At 39.2% G+C, this 16424-nt stretch overlaps 2 protein-coding genes across 2 annotated transcripts; both read right to left on the minus strand.

Annotated features, from left to right (window-relative positions):
• Positions 1–1803: 1803 nt before the first annotated feature.
• Positions 1804–10130, minus strand: LOC140942967 (acid phosphatase type 7-like). The gene is made up of 13 exons (XM_073391989.1): positions 9950–10130; positions 8190–8393; positions 7888–8070; positions 7343–7368; positions 6433–6530; positions 6063–6125; positions 5544–5658; positions 5004–5117; positions 4743–4803; positions 3852–3919; positions 3669–3740; positions 3207–3344; positions 1804–2933 (listed from the first exon to the last, which is right to left on the minus strand). Exons 1-13 carry the CDS (start codon positions 10059–10061, stop codon positions 2805–2807), a joined length of 1383 nt encoding a protein of 460 aa, XP_073248090.1. The 5' UTR covers positions 10062–10130; the 3' UTR covers positions 1804–2804.
• Positions 10131–11155: 1025 nt separating this feature from the next.
• On the minus strand, positions 11156–16195 carry LOC140942972 (UBX domain-containing protein 1-like). Its single transcript, XM_073391995.1, has 12 exons — positions 16064–16195; positions 15876–15929; positions 15422–15495; positions 15179–15305; positions 14633–14669; positions 13952–14046; positions 13706–13760; positions 13080–13144; positions 12917–12988; positions 12604–12655; positions 12028–12138; positions 11156–11553 (listed from the first exon to the last, which is right to left on the minus strand). The coding sequence occupies exons 1-12, from the start codon at positions 16114–16116 to the stop codon at positions 11332–11334; spliced, it is 1017 nt and encodes a 338-aa protein (XP_073248096.1). The 5' UTR covers positions 16117–16195; the 3' UTR covers positions 11156–11331.
• Between the last annotated feature and the right edge of the window lie 229 nt (positions 16196–16424).

Genomic DNA, 16424 nt, shown 5'->3' on the forward strand with positions numbered 1-16424 from the left:
TTAGTCGGCGTCTTTGACTCTCCATCGGGGACTTTCCTCATCACTCCCTCTGGAGATTTTTTCTTTTCATTCTGAATCTCCATCCTTCCATTAGGACAACCCCTGGTCAGCCTAGGGTATGTCGCCATTCTTTGTGTAGGATTTTGGGGCATTCTATGTGCGAACTTCCTCGGAAATCCATTCGGAGGTTTTGGTATATAACTGGGAATCTCTTTCGCAGGGAAGAACACATTTTCAACGCTTCTGGTGGTAGATTTGCTAGTAAGCCTCAAGTTACTGTGGTTTGTAGGCTTGGTATCACTTTCACCAGCTGAATAGCATCGTCGCCTGCTCATTCCCGTCTCCCCACTGAGGCAGTGGACTGGCCCGTTGTTTTTCCTCTTAGTTGACTCTTCTCCTGCCAATTGGTATTGCTCCATTCTTTCGGCGTTCCCTTTCTCGGCTGCTAAAGACTTGATGCTATCAGCGCGTGTAGGATTGGTGGTTTCCACAGCCCATTCTACCTCTTCGTCGAATACATCGTTCGCTGAATAAGAGCGATTCCTGTTAATTCTTACATTGGCAAGCATGGGAACAATCTTTGATGCCACGAAGCTTTCGTCGAAAGTTTCCGTTTCACCTCTTAGTTTCTCTCTTGGTAAATAGGACGGCGACAACTCAAAAGAAACGACAATCTCGCCGAGCGAACTTGACTTAACATTATTCAAGTTATTTTGATCTTGCTCAAATCTTTCATCATTTAAACTGTAGCATGGTCGCAAAGTTGCCTTGCTAATTTCTTCTTTCCATTTTTGAGGCCAAGACATGCTTGACTGTTGGCGTATGTTGGAATAATTGGAACCCAATTCTCAAGCAAATGACTATTATATAGATTTCAAGTATTATGTACTAAAGATTCTTGAAAATGTTTGAACTAGAAAGTACTAGTGGGTGATATCTCGTTAAAGGTATTACATTTCTGGGGCTTCCTCTAACGGGCGATTGACGTCACAAATGTCAAAAAATTGTTTCCTTTCATTCACGTGCAGATGAACAGTTCCACTCACATAAACTTCAAAAGATCGTGACCTTTTATTTACGTGCTGACAACGAATATGATTCTTAGTAAGAAAGAGACATTACTCAAGGAATGTTAGGGTCAAAACTGGGTCACTGTTTTGTTGCATGCGTCCACGCAAATCTTGTTAATTATGCCGACTTGACGTTAGAAAATACACAAAACGGAACGTTACCATGGAAACTAGGGCAAATGCCGCCAAATACCGCCAAGGACTCAATTCTTCAATTCGTTTGTTTCATGTCGATTCAAGTGATGTAGTAGCTTGCAAGTCATGTTCATCTTGTCTCTTACGCAATAGTATTGCGATAGTTAAAGTTTAACAGGTGCCGTTTCCATGGTAACAAAGGTCCGCCACCTCTCCGCGTCTTTCTTGAATTTATTTGATTGTCCTTTTTTTATCCCGAGCGTTTTGCTTGCCCTTACTTAGCATTTCTCTTAAATAAATCGCTTATAATGTAAACTGGTATTTTTCTATTAGGAGCGACTTTGGTCAGGACCCGCTTTCGATTCAGGTCCCGACCAAACCTACTCCCTCCCCAAGGCCAAGACGCAATAACAAGTGAGTATTGTGTCAGTGATCTCTCCTTGTCATAGAGTTTCAATTATTGTACTGATTATTTGGGGGAGGGTCTGCCTGAGTGTAGATATTTAACACACTGTTGTAGCTCTTCCTCCACAACTCATTGTTAGAGAACTTTCCTTCGACCTACATTACCATCAGAATGAATAAAAATAACTATCTGTCAATAAAAACAACATTTATTTCATAAAAAGTCAATTGTTTGCTGCAAGTCATAACTTAAAATGAAGGAACACCCTCCCCTCCCATAGCGTTTTGAGACTTACCAGAGCCTCACTGTGCCTTCCTTGTGAAGGTGTCGGTGTTGTGAAAACTGATGAATATTCCAATATTGAAGCTACTTTCATAAACGTTATTATATAAATTTTTGCATTTAGGCAAATAATAAATTACCAGTCGATGGGTGTTACGTCCTAAAATTCAGTAAACTTTTGTTTAATTTGCCTTTTGTTTTCATAAAGCAAAGAACTATAGCCCAGGCTACACCCGAATATCTTCCTGAGAAAGAGGTCTCAAGGATGCTTTTCAGGTTGAGAGTTCGGCCTGAAGAGATCGTTAGGGTTGAAAAACAAAGTTAAGGTTTTGTGATTTTGTGGTGGACTATGGTGTTTTTGGGAATTAATTGCTCCTGCAGTCGCTCACTAACTTATTCCTGACTTTTTTGATAACCGTAATTAAAAGCCCGTTACAGAATTCAGAAAGCGATAAAAAAGATTAAGGGTAGCATTACAGACAGATTTTTTGAATGCAAAACTAATTCCAAATGCCTAGCTCTTTCAAATTTCCCTCCTTTTAACGCTACCACCGGGAAAAGACTTGAATATACCTGACTGAACTGCACAGGACCTGAATTCTGAAAGCGATAAAGAAAGTCGTGTTTTGTAAAGTAATCTACGATAAAGGGGTAAGTCATCAATACAAAAAAAGTCTCTCGGCTCGTTATCATAAATGAGGGAGGGCCTGGGACGGGTCACACATCATCATCTGAAAAAGACAGTAAAATTCTGGAAACGTGAAGAAGTTTTCCTCTGCACTAGTATGCGCCTAAATGGGCTGTGAGCTTTACAAACGACTGAGCTGCATTTCTGTGCAGTGTTGGAAGCACACCTTTTCTACCCACTGTCTATTGTGGCGCTATCATTGCACAATTTTGACAGCTGAGGATTAGGGATGCTCCACGGATGTTACATGAAGCTCAGTCATCTTTCCAACATCGACAATTTCTTCTGTTGCCCAGGCCTCTGGGCCGTGTTTATCTTTTATAATCCATACTTTGTCAATCACTTCGTAGTCCTGTGTAAAAATAGCGATAGGTAGTTACTAATTTTGAACTTTTAACCGCATCTTAACCCAGAATCATGGTGAAAGTTCCTGTTACGGTTAACAGATACCCTCAGAAAGATACATAATTTTGGTACAATTTTTTTTTCACTAATGCTAAATGTCTCTGTTGTTTTTACTTTGATGTGCATTTGAAACATCAGTCTCTTGCCACTTGCCACAGAATGAAAACCTAGGGTAGGCAAAGCTGCAGTTAAAGAGTATAATAAAAACGTTTAATCTAACCTGATCAATGCTGACTTGTTCAAGGTATAAGTGGCTACTGTTAAAAACTTGAACTCTGGTGTACCCATAATCCAGTGTGCGAAATGCTGTCCAGGAACCATAATCTCGCTGAAACTTGTCGTGACAGTACTTACAGCCCTAAAAAGTAGTTTTACAACTGATAAGGACAGAAGCAAGGACATTCAAAGTGACTTGAACTAAGATCATATTTTGCTACATATTAGAAACTTGTGAAGGGAATAGATGTGAACTGGAACACTGACACAAATACATATCTCCCATGCCCTTTCGGCAAAAAATCTGATAACCTATATCTATACAGTCCATAAGAAAAAGATTGCTTTTCACGTGACCGTACGCGAACAGACCGTACGTCCATCTGTCCGTCTGTTTTCATGTAAGCAAATGTGATTATCACATATGCAGTTACGTATTCAATTTGGTTTTTTTCTTTGTTCTTACCGCAGAGCCCGTGGTTATGTGGACAGGAGCCTTTGGGTTGGTGTAAGGTTCTTCGCTGGATCCATTATAGACCTTAGAAAATGTAAAAATGTGGTGATGTATTAAGAAAAGGATATAGAAAAGAAATGTTCCTGGATTTTGGAATGAATATCCAGTCTCAAGCTAGATATGCCGGAGGTTTACCTTGTGATCATAGACAGGAAGTAGTCGCTCGTACGAGTGTTCATGAGCCCAAAATTCCACGTCCACCCCTACGAATCAGGCAGATTGGTATAAAGTTACTGTTTTTACAAACGAAACTACTTCAAAGGGTTTTAACGGTGAATAGCTACCAGCATCGTTAATTAAAATAACTTAATTTTTTACTATCCATTCACTTTCAGTCGTTGGTGATTTGGCACTGAAACCAAGAATTTAAGTAGTATTATTTTTACGAGTCTCACTCAGGTTTTGGCCGTTTCAGACGGCATGAATTACAGGAACAGGGCTGAAGCTGGCAAAATGACAAGACAAGGCAAGAAACGGAGTTGTTTTACCCTTTATTCTCTTGTTCTGCCGAGAATGTCCCACAATTCTTTGATGACTGCAACACTTATCTCATATGTGTTGGAAGTTTTGTTACAATCGCGGGGTAACTTAACGCGAGACTTGTAGAAAAAAGTACCTCACTTTCCATGCACGACAATTATTGCAACTCATTGCCTTTTTCAAACCGACTATAAAAGGCCCTCTGCAGCTAAACGGTCAAACCGGACAAGCCGCTTTGCCAGGGAGCAATAGACACCGTAGGGCAAAAAAAAGATAACGTCATTTAAACGGTAATTTCCCTTCTTTTAACATGCTTTAAACCCCGCTTTACGAACACCCTAAATATGGACCCCTGATCAGTACGGACAGTTAACTTTGTCCCTGGGAAAAGAAAGCCCTTAGATTCTCTCTAAATTCAACCCTGTCAATACGCACACTTTCTATGGCCCCGTAAGGGTCCGTAGATTCCTTGGCCTTCCTCAAAATGTTTAATGGAACAATAATAATAAAAAAGTCACAACGAAGCGCTTCCCAGTCAGTTCTCACCGTGTTTGTAAAAGAGTTCTTCCAAGGGAAAGAGTTTCTCAGAAGATAATCCCGTTCTTATCTAAAGGCAACAACAAAAATGGTTTTAATGATGACGTTACTAGTTCTTTCATTGTAATTGAAGACGCTTAAAACAGCAATAAGAGATCTACTACACATACAAACGGAAAGATTATGAAATTTGTCTAATCTGAGGTGCATGCTTTGCTTATAATTAACATAGCTCGTTTTTTATTAATTTATAAAAGGCAATGGACTTACGCTGTTCTCGTGGTTCTGACATCCATCGCCCACTGCATTGGAACAGTACATGGGCCTGTGACCCATAGTTATTATCCAGGGACGCTTTGCACGATTTTCTGGTCTACTAGCCTCCTTAATATTTCATAAGCAAAAAAATATTTTAGAAGGAAAAAAAATGCCTTTATCCTAGGTTCAATCGTCAAGTCTACTGATTAGAAATGACTCTGTAACGTTGCACAGTTTTTCTTTGAACTTGTTTCTCAATTTTGTTGCGCCATTGCTAGTCAAGTTTGAGGAGACGGTCAATTTATACCTCGTTTAATGAGGGGCTAAATCGTGAGTCTGGCAGTGATAAAAAACCCAACTAGAAGCCTGTAATCACCTTTGATACTCTGTCTAGTTCATTGATGAAGGTGATTCTTAATTTTGAGAATTTGTAAGTAAGATACCTTAGGGAGGCTTCATTTAAAGACAACCTGCCCTTGTTTATATTCTAATGCTAAGTTCTACTCTGTGAATGAAATTCTTAGAAAGGTTGCTAACAAATCTATTTAGTACCTCTAAGTCCTTCTTCAGCCAATTGAACTGTTGAACAACAGGCTCAATGCCGTATTTCAGGAAGTAATAAAGTTCTGTACTGAAACTTATGATATGGACGGGTCCGATGTTCCAACTGCAAAAACGTTTGTAAAGCTGTTATGGCAAACTATGAAGAGAAAACCCATTCTGCATGGTTCAAGAGAACGCTTAAGAGGGGTGCGCAGTATTAAAATTGAGGTAAAAAGGGGGCAAGTGGACAAAACACCCGGACAAAACACCGGCTCAATATTACGCGGAACACAGAAAAGATACTTCCTTTAGTCTCAAGCTCCAACAAAATAAACATATTACCTCTATAACGAAAAACCTATCATTCGTTACCATAGACCATATAAAATACCCTGTTGAAATCGTGTATTCCCGTTGTTTCAGTCTTAAACGCCAGTAAACAACATGCAACACAAAATTAACGATGTAGTCGGAAAAGGCTAGACCAAGATCGCGTTACCAGCAATTAGTCTGTGACAGTAAACGTACCTATAATATATTCCTTTAGTATTTCCAGGCATGCTGAAACGCTCCTTATAATTTGAGAAATTGCTGAAAGCGAGGTTGACGAAATATGTTAGTTCCAAAATGTAATTAAGTTAAAAACTTACAGTTTCTTACTGACAGGAAACTCATTAATACCCTTGAGCCTCGTGATCATTGTCACGTGCTTACAAATTTTTGTCCACATAACACGTACTAAAAATTTACGTGTGGCGCTAATTACACTATATATGTTTAAATACACTTATTATAAGGTCTTTTAATATCAAAATATTCTTCTTTCTGTTACATCACATATTTTGTTTCATTGATTCAAATTAAAAGCGCATTAGTAGGATTATATCCGGGATCTTACCAGGCTTGTTCATGGTTTCCAGGGCACGTCATGTAAGGAACATAAGCCGCCATAGACTCAATTTGATTCATGAACCTGTCCCCCACCCTGGAATTATCCTATAAAACGAACAAATAAGAAATCAATACACTAAATAGGGGACACGACAATTAATGATTCCACCACTACAATACTTCCACTCATGCACAGTGTGTAAGTTTACAGAGTGGGTTGAAAACAATAGTTAATACTTAACCAATCACAACAGTTGAATTCAATCGATAAACCAATCAAAACTCAAAAGAAAGACGTATGCCTAGACTCTATATTCCTGATACTAAACCCCTGGGTCCAGTTGATCAAAATGTGGATAGCGCTATCCACTGGATGAATCACTATCCAGTGGATATTGCAAGTGGTCTTCGTAATACTTATACATTAGATAGCGATTTATCCGGTGGATAGCGGATAGATAGTTTTTTTTCGCGGGGACATCGTTTAGGAAGACAAATCCAGTCCAATGCAGTTCCCGTTTTTAAAATCGAAGACCATGGCAGGTGCGAGAAATATTGAAAATTGCTAGACTTTGAGTGTTGGGTTGCCTGTGTACACCAATCAATCTGCATAAGGTTTTTCAGTTTGTAACTTGTACATGTAGGTATGAGGTTCCACTTCTCTTCAATTACGTCACCGATAGTAAGGCCAATTAACAGTAACCTAGGATTAGACTTTTGCCTAAGATTATTACAGGCATAAAAATTATGGGGGGATGGGTCTTCAAAAGTTTGAAAAGTGTTTTCATGCTTCTTAATCGCTATATAAAGTATTTTAAACTAGCGTTGCCCGAGTACAGAAGCGATATTCTCCTGCGTAACTGCGTCTCAGACGTTTTATGACGAAGTAAGGGAGGCGAGCCACATCTCCTACTTACCGATTCCATGTTGTATGCAAAGTCACCTAAAGGAGAGAGAAAAAGAACAGTAAATAATCTAAGTGAGGACAAATACTAGCCTTTGTTTACAGAAGAATTTGAAGCTTGTAAATCTTCTGGTGAACATTAAAAGAAATGCAATGACAATAACGTCACGTCTCGTGATGCATTTATGTACGGTTAGGGTGTTTGCATAGATGCTAGCCACGTGATTGTGAACGCCTCTCTCCCTTTGGACTACCACACAAAGCCTTGTAGTATAGACAAGTGGTAGACAAACCCCTTCCATGAGCTGTTTACAGAGATAGAGGTATCACTTAGGTATATCAAGAGCCATGTAGCTATTTCAGCTATTTCAAGACTATGAACAACCTAATGCGGAAATGTCGACATTATTTGCCTTCAGGTTGTCGTTGTTTTTGTCTTGCATTACATAGCTGCCAAAGCCTCTATAAGAGGACACTCAGTCTCCAGAATTTGATTATTCAGTGGTTAATATAAAAAGTTATTTTTTAACCACATAATTCTGTTTTAAAGATACATACCGATATGCAAGATAGTGTCATATTGGCCTGATTGAACTTCTTTCTGTAACTTGGAGAGAGACTGGGCATTATCTACTCCCAAATCTCCATACACCGCAAACCTAGGCGCCCATTCGGTGCCGTTTCTGGTCGCGTTAAAATTATACAAGGCGCTCCAGCCATCTGCACTACCAACACGGTAATCTGAAAAAAAAACCGCAAAGAAATAGGTGTGTGAGTTATTAATTTCTTTGTCATCGCTCCATGAATATATTCTCTTCAACCCGTGCATTCGCGTGCAAAACTTCATGAAAGCACGTTACCATATCCACGCCCTGGAATCAACCCCTTCAACTTCACACGATGAATGTAAATTGTTCTCTCTCTCCAGCCGCACGTTTCATACTCTGTAGCTGAGCCGTAAGCTTTCTTGTTCAGCGGCTGCTTGTACCTCTCCCCATACTCCACTATGGTCTTAACAGCTTTGGCCATCGTTACCCACGTGATCATCATTTCCGTGGGATCTCCTAAAATTAAAAACAATTTAGAATTAATAAGGAGGTTACATGATAACTCTGTTTAAAAACACTATTGCAATTGCCAACATCCATACTGTGACTTTCAGAGTAAATCAGCAAGTAGTCAAATGACCATAGTCTTGACTTTGTCTTAGGGTCAGTTCACACGGCGGGTCGGGGTCGGGGCCAAGATCTGTCTTTAATTTTTTTAAAAAAGAATGCTGTTTTAGGGTTAGGGCTGACACTAGCCCTAACCCTAACCCGACCCCGCGTTTTACTGACACCAGGATTTATTCGTGCATTGAGGTGTTTGATCAACACGGAACCACCTTAACAGCATAAAATTTATATGCTCAGCAGTTCAAATTTCCGTCTGAACAGAACGAAAATGTCGAAAGATCTCGTCTCAACAAAGTGTGCGGTCAAATTTTTCAGCCATGCGGTCGAAAATTCGTCCAGTGCTGTCACGTGATGAACTGGGCCAGTGATTAACAAAACCGCGTTCTAAGCCATTTTCAGTTTGGCGACACTTTAATGTAAACACCAGTTACCGTGAACAGTTTCATTAAAGCATGTATAGAAGACTAGATAATTTGCTCCGGGGGGGGGAGGGTACTCGATATATCCTTGGGTGGGGAGGTGCGGCCCGGCCCCTCATACCCTGACCCTGTTTAAGACAAAACTCGCTGATTTTCCTACCCTGTTTAAGACAGAATTCCGATTTTTGATACCCAGTTTGAGACATTTAACCCGAAACCATACCCTGTGTAAGACAATAATAAACATCGAAACTCTTTCTTATTTGATCCCTTGGCAATCACAAGACTATTTACAGCTTGATCAACAGAGTCACGCAGGCTGTTTATCGTCCAAGAAAAGATACCCTGTTTAAGACAAAAATTGATAAAATCGACAACCTGTTCAAGACAAAAATCCCGAAAAACATACCCTGGCTGGTCGCACGTCCCCATTAAGCCCTTATAAGGGAGTACCCCCCCCCCCCGGGCACTTGCTTTTTTAAAATAACCCACTAAGGAAGAGATCTGAAGGTTGAAAGATTTTCTAAACCGCGGTATAAGTTAGACTTCGTTTAAATAATCGACCCTATATGTATCTCACTTATTAATAAAGTTGCTTTACACTAACATTTTGTCCTTTGCAGGCTCGACCATAACGTTTTGCTTGTTGATTTTTGAAGATTTTTTTGTTTGGTTATTAATAGAGAAACTCTCAATTACTAAGTTCATGACAAGGCTTTAACATCGCTACCGTTTTATATCGTAATTGAATTTGTCATACTTGATTTCGATTTTATATAGACAATTTGTGCTGTTGACTTAAAAACCTGTTATGTTTTGATTTTTAAACATTACACATAGCAAAACGTTTCCGTAAAGCGAGGTAAGGAATAAATTATATTACAACGCCATTGTTTCTAAGGCAATGGTTTAAAGATGCCAGTTTGTTCCTGTTCAGCAGTCAAGCGTGGATAAATAAAAGTCGAGGAAAACCCAGGGACATAAAACGTTTAAAAATCTAAATGAGGAGTTAAAGATTAAACTGACCTGTACTGGATATGTGAATTTGTTCCGGTTGCGGTGCCTCATCTCCAAGCGTCCCGCGCCAAATCATCGCAACGATAATCACTCCTAATACAACGGGAAAATGGCCAGCCATTTTCTTCCATAAACTTTCATTTCTCCGTCATCTCTATTCTTCTTTTACCAGAACACGAGTCACAATCGTTGACTTGTACCTGCTAATCTGCCTCGCGACCTAGCTGTAAGTGTCTAGTGGCCGAATAGCAGGTGGATGATTGTTAAAGGAATATTTCTTATTGCTGTAGAGAACGCGTGGCAAAATTGAGAATGGGGGGAGGGGGGGGGGGGGGTGCGGGGGAGGATTAACGAACTCCAAAGGCGGAAGAAATCAAGGGGTTCCGGGGGTATTATTCCCTGGGAAATTTTGAAATGAAGAATCTCTGAAATGCGATTTTAAGCGTTTTGGGGTGCATTTGCGACATTTTTATAGCACTATTAATTTCATGACATTTTGCTCATTGTGTTAATGAGAAAAAGCATTTCTGACGTGACAATAATAAAAATCTTAAATAAAGTAGCCAACGTCACAAAAATATTTGCAAAGGACTGTATTTTACATTTACATTTTTTTTAGTCCTCATCGTACACGAATGTTTTACAGCCGAAGAGCTGGACAACTTTCTGTTTACGATATTTACTTTCAAAAGCGTTCAAAATGGTGGCAAAATTATTGGGACATTCAAGAAAAGGGCCCCACATAACATAAGCTGGGCAGGAAATCTTCCATGTGATCGTATTTACATACAGCAGCATCCAGGCAAAGCCCAAAAAAACATTACATTTCGTTTCCGAACAACATGAGTAACCAATTATGCAATAAATTAATCTTCTCCTCCCTTTTTTTGTATTATGCAGTTGGCTACGCAGTTTCATGGCTTTTTTATACATGACCTCTACACACTTGTATAGAGGCATAACAAGCTACGAGACGACCAACGCAACGCAGAAAAATGCAGGAGTGGGGCGATAGGAATTTAGCGAATTCTTTAAGCCATCTCAAAACGGTTGAGAAAAGGGATGATCTTTTATTTCACGAAGCGTTCTGCACATTAATACAACATATGAAGGGCGCCAGAAGGCGAAATAAAAATAAAAAACACATCGCCATTGACTGAATCAGTCCATACAATTTCACGACCTTCAAAGTGCAAGACTATATTTCATTTCCCTTCTCTGGCGATAAAATCTCTCTGATATTGGTCACGACCCTTCCAGGGCGCAAGTAAAAAGGGTAATTCCAGTCTTTACCAACTGCCTCACTTACTGTGATTAAGTGCTTCAGGAATTAAAGAACAGAGATGTAATCCAAACGAAAGCATGGTAGTATTGTGTTTTAAAAGTATTATTCAAATCTTTGTTAATATCAACACCGCAGAAGGAACAAGCCCAGCGTCCTGTAGGCTCATACCCAGGTCCCCATCTGTGTATGTTTTCCGCGGGAAAGTAGTCATCAACTTGAAAGGCGTAGAGCCATCCGTGCGGTTTTCATTTATGTAGGCACAGACTGTCTCCAGGGTATCCGTGGCTTGGAACGTCCCAGTGATTGCGCTGCCGTTTGTTAGACGAAACTGTCGGCAACAGTAGAGAAAAATAATCTTGTAGATTAAGATTTTTTTAACAAAAGTGCTGACGTACTCACGGGGCTTATAGGTCTGTTGGTGCTTATGACTCTCACCACTAAAATATGATCGTCAATCTTAGTGTAGTTTCATGCAATCGCGATGCAAGTTTGAGCCACGATGTTCAAGAAAAGTGGATAGTGCTATTAACTGGATAAATCTTTCACTCTCTACCCACTAAAAAACATTATTAGTTGTCCCAATAAACATCCACCAAATAGTTCAAATTGTTTAAAAATGGGATAGCGCTATCCGCCAGATAAATCGCTTTCCTTTGGATAAATATTAGGGAAACCAATTTCATTATCCACTGGATAGAGCTCTATCCAAGGATAGCAGCAATATTCATCTTTTCAACAACTAGGGACAGGGTTCCTAAAGCACAAAAAATACATACAATCACTTCCGGTTTACATCACCAACCTGTAGTTTGGACGTAGAATGTTGCTTCTTCTCCGCGGGAGGCTGAGGTGGTACTGCAGCTACTGATACAGTAGGCTGTGTTTTTGCCGGAACTCCGCCACCTTTTCCAAACTGAAACACAAATTTAACGAATTTAAAACAGCCTGACCTCTGTAGACTCAGCCCTTGACTCACACTAGAAGTCGCCTTAAGTTTTGATCTTTCCTTGACTTTTTCACGTGTGTTGGTACTGGCAGATACATACGAAGAACAAATTTTCAGTAAATTCTAAACAATTCTCACATGCAATGACAAGCTTCTTTTGCAGCCTACCTAAATCTTTTCATTCTCTATATCTTGATGTTTCCAAGGAGTTTGTAATATCAAGATCGATAGACTATCTAATTGCACGGTTTTCCCGACCAAAATGTGTGTTCTAATCTTCACGGCCCTGAAGCAACCCAAAAATCGAATTTCTGGCTTTGAAAAGAATTACGATTTTCTCTGACCTTTTGAAAAGACACAACACAAAAGGGAGGGGAGGCGGGGCGGGCGGGGAAGTAAGACTTGCTGTCTAAAATTAAACGTTTTTCTCACCTTTTCAGCTCTTTCAGCTTTATCTCTTGCGATCTGTTCCTTAACTCTTTGTCTAAAAAAGAAACACTGGAACGTCAGGGGCAAGGCATTGTGTCAAAATGTTTTGGTTCTCATCAATTCAGAACTTTTCGGTTATGAACAAACCTTTCGGTTCGGTTAAGGTACAAGGTGGGCTGCCTTAGGCTTTCCTTCTCTAGACCCAACACCTGTTGACACACACCCCTTAATTCCCCCCTTCCCCCTCAACCGTCTAGCAAGTAGGCCAACTAACACCTACAAGACCTTTGTTTTTTTTTTCATTTCTGCAACTTACTTTGCCAACTTTTCCTCCATTTTCTCTCGTCTCCTCTCATCCGCTATTTTTTTTGCTTCTTGTATATCTCTCCTGAGCGAAATGAAGCAGAAACACTATGAAGAAGGTGGGGACAATCGTGGGACCAAGTTTCAAAATAATCGTTATTAAAAAAATGACTTACTTTGCCTTTATACTTGTCAATTCTTTTCCAGTAACTCGTCGAGCTTTCTCTTTTGCTAAAGCATCCTGTGGTTTGTTAGAAAAAAAAAAAAGTTATATAGGGGCGTTCCTTGCGCATCCACTGTCAGGTGTAGCCCTCCACCCGATTCCCATGAAATCAGCCACTGGCAACTTTGTCCAAGTCTTGACAAAGTCATCAGCATGTCAATGGCCTCTTCACAATTGTCTTTCACTTCCAATGAAAAAGAGCACCAAAAACTTTTGTCTCAACTATAATGCATGCATGTCAAATCAGTGAGTTCTTCTGAGCTCGATCACTGGAGCAAAAACTCAAGTGAAAGACTGCTGACAACTGCTCAAGTAGCACCAGTAATTTAATCAGGAGAAGGTTTTATAGGGGCTACAGGGACGTACTTCTTTGTGGTACTGATTATTGTTCTGTAAAAAGGAGGCTGTAACTTTAAGTGAGTGGATGAAATCATACATCATGGCCACAGTAAAGCTCATACTTATGCCCCAGAGGTTTTTTTTAGAAATAGGCACAGTTTAGGTGATGTTTTACATCGATAACTAAAAACAGCAGATAGAGAGGTTAAACTCTAATGTTCAACATAGTTTTATCAAAACCTTCTTCTCCTGCTCAAGCCTCTGTTCTCTTCTCTCCTTAAGCCGCTGCTGCAGCCTGCAAGGCAATATTAACATTCAAACTGAAAAAGGAAGTGACAAAGCAAGCAAGGTCATATAAAAAGGAATTCCAGTTATTTTCATCTTCTTTACTAACAATTTAGATTGTACAAAGAAAAAAGTATGTGGAGGCAACAGCCTCAGTCTCCTCTATACTGAGGGCTCGGGGCCTGCAAACAAGCTACATACCTCTCAGCCTGCTGTTTTTTCTCTTCTTCAGTAAGAGGTTTGATTTCTTCTGTTGATTCGGAAAAGTTGGAATGCCCTGATCTTGCAGCATGCAGCTGAAGAAGAAAAGGACATTACTCTCAGTTGCTCTTCTTCTGCATATACACATGCATTACTACACACTCCTTAGGTTACATATTTACAAGGAGATCTGAACAACTCTAGAAAGTCTGTTCAGTTTTGTCGGCAAAAATGCATCCTCTTTAGTGTAACCAGGGTTACACATTCAACTGGGAAAATATGGTGGGTAACATGAATGCCCTACTATTTTTTTTCTTTGAAGCTTAAATAGTTTACCTAACGCTTATACAGGAAGTCTTTTTGCCGAAAATGTAGGCTCAAAAATGAGAGTGTGGCTTATTTTCTGGCTGGTTTAGACTAATTACATAATGAATAACCAAATGAACATAACTAAAACCTTTTGTTGATGATCATTTCTTTAATAATAAGCAGTGGAAATTCATGGTTTTTTTAAAGATAATTATGGCCAGAAAAATACATATTTATGTCAAAAATTTAGTCATGGAATAGGCTTAAAACCAACAAGGATAGTCCTTGTTAAAACCAACTTTTTATGAACCAAAAACAAGGATGTTTCATTCATATGCATACATAACAGCGGGAAAATAAACAAAACATTACCTGAACATCATTCTCACTTCTCAGTCTTTTACCACAACTGTAAGAAAAATATAGTACTTACTGCAAATCAATGCAGAAAATCACAGTTAACTAAACAATATGTAGTCCAGAAAAATCCATACTCCTCTAAAAATACCAATGTTATAACATGTCTGCAGCGTATATAAAAGACCAGTTTTAAGGGAGTTTATCAAAACCAAACAATACAAAATTAATGTTTTTACTTGCTACAGTGCCCCAAATCAAAAATCAAAAATCCCAACCTTCTCTTCATTAATTAACAATAAAATATACATAGTATTAAATATGTTAAAGTATAAACTGCAGAATGAGATTCACGTATAGGAAGCAAAATAGGATGTCATCTGCAGACAGAAGAAATAGCAATTTCTGGGGAGCAGTTAGAGAGGAAAATGTAAAATTGAATTAAACATGCAAACCCAAGAGAAAAATTCTGGGGTAAAGTATAGAAAATTTTCTAAACCAACACAATATACTGCACCCTACACAAGGTAAAATAATAAAAGATCTATTTACAATCCTTACTCATCACAGACAAGAGATAAAGCTTGTTGAGGTTGTTCTATTGTGTCTACAGAGTTTGACGACAGTTCAGAATTCTCAACAGGAGTTTTTTCACTTCCACCCTCAGCGTCAAGAGTTGTCGTATCACCTTCCAGTGCAAGGAAATAAAATTCATGAGAAAAGTGAGTTGTAACATTTACTAATAAGGAGGACACCTGAATAACAGAGGATAATTAAAATAAATAGAGAGAACAAATCACTTACTTGCCCCTAAGACATGTCCAGCAGGTGGTTGATAAGGTTTGTCAATATCAGGATCTTCAGAGTGCGCAATAAGCCTAGAAGAGGTATAGTATATAAGGGCTGTCTCCTCCACAGAGGCCTCTTTGTGTCATGGGGAGACTGCGGGTAGGGAAAAAAGAAAGCGCGCAAGAGATGATGGAGAGGGGAAGAGAGGAGATGCCACCTTGTCCCTCCTCCAATTATTGACGTCCCCCATGCGCTTGCTATTATTTCTATTATTATTATAGCTATTTTATTTGGAATACCCAGTGGGAGCCTCTGCGGAGGAGAGAGGTATAAGGGTCAGCGTTCTGTTGGGTATATCACTGCACAGCTTCTGATCATGAAATTTGACTCCAGAACAGCTCTACAATATGTACTTCAGTTAAATTAAATGAGACGGTAAAAAGTTAAGTTCGAGAATTATATAACTCACCATTCCATAGCAACCTCTAACCCTTTGTTACCCGTCACAGACAGGGCCTTTTCCCTAAAAATTTACGGTTGTTGTCAAATTGATGTATTATTTACTAGAGAAAGAATAGTTGCGGAAGTATGAACATTTATGTTGGGTAAAATTAAAAGCAAACTGCACGCAAAGACAAAGTTACATAACATACTTACACTCTGTTCCTTGGAAACCCCATTTCAACCAGGGTATCTATTTCAGACGACATGTTTCTATATTTCCGTGTATTCTTCTACCTTGAAAATCGTTGAAAATCGAGTGGAGTAGCCAACCAGCTAAATCTACCAGGCGACTCAATTAAATGCGAGGCTACAAAGCAGCATTCGGGTCACTGCGAATTATGGGATTTGTCAACAAAACGAATAAAATTAGACGCACTGTAAAGGTTAAAATGACATGTTGGAAATAAAATGTTCAAATATTGTCAAAAAATTGTTCCAGATCCAAATGACGTTCGAAAAAAGAAAACCTGCGTACCAACAGCAAACAAACTTTTCGAAGGTATAGTAAGGATAG

Source organism: Porites lutea, chromosome 7 (assembly GCF_958299795.1).
Source record: "Porites lutea chromosome 7, jaPorLute2.1, whole genome shotgun sequence".
Taxonomy (NCBI): Eukaryota; Metazoa; Cnidaria; class Anthozoa; order Scleractinia; family Poritidae; genus Porites; species Porites lutea.

Bases quoted from the DNA above. Each gene is read 5' to 3' on its own strand.
- LOC140942967 (XM_073391989.1), bottom strand. From the start codon at position 10,061: ATGGCTGGCCATTTTCCCGTTGTATTAGGAGTGATTATCGTTGCGATG. The intron at 8,071-8,189 runs GTAACGTGCTTT...TTTTTTTTTCAG, and splicing joins GATTCCAGGGCGTGGATATG to ATTACCGTGTTGGTAGTGCA. The intron at 6,126-6,432 runs GTAAGATCCCGG...CCTCGCTTTCAG, and splicing joins GGAAACCATGAACAAGCCTG to CAATTTCTCAAATTATAAGG.
- LOC140942972 (XM_073391995.1), bottom strand. From the start codon at position 16,116: ATGTCGTCTGAAATAGATACCCTGGTTGAAATGGGGTTTCCAAGGAAC. The intron at 15,930-16,063 runs GTAAGTATGTTA...GTAAATTTTTAG, and splicing joins GGGTTTCCAAGGAACAGAGT to GGAAAAGGCCCTGTCTGTGA. The intron at 15,306-15,421 runs GTAAGTGATTTG...TTGCACTGGAAG, and splicing joins TGGACATGTCTTAGGGGCAA to GTGATACGACAACTCTTGAC.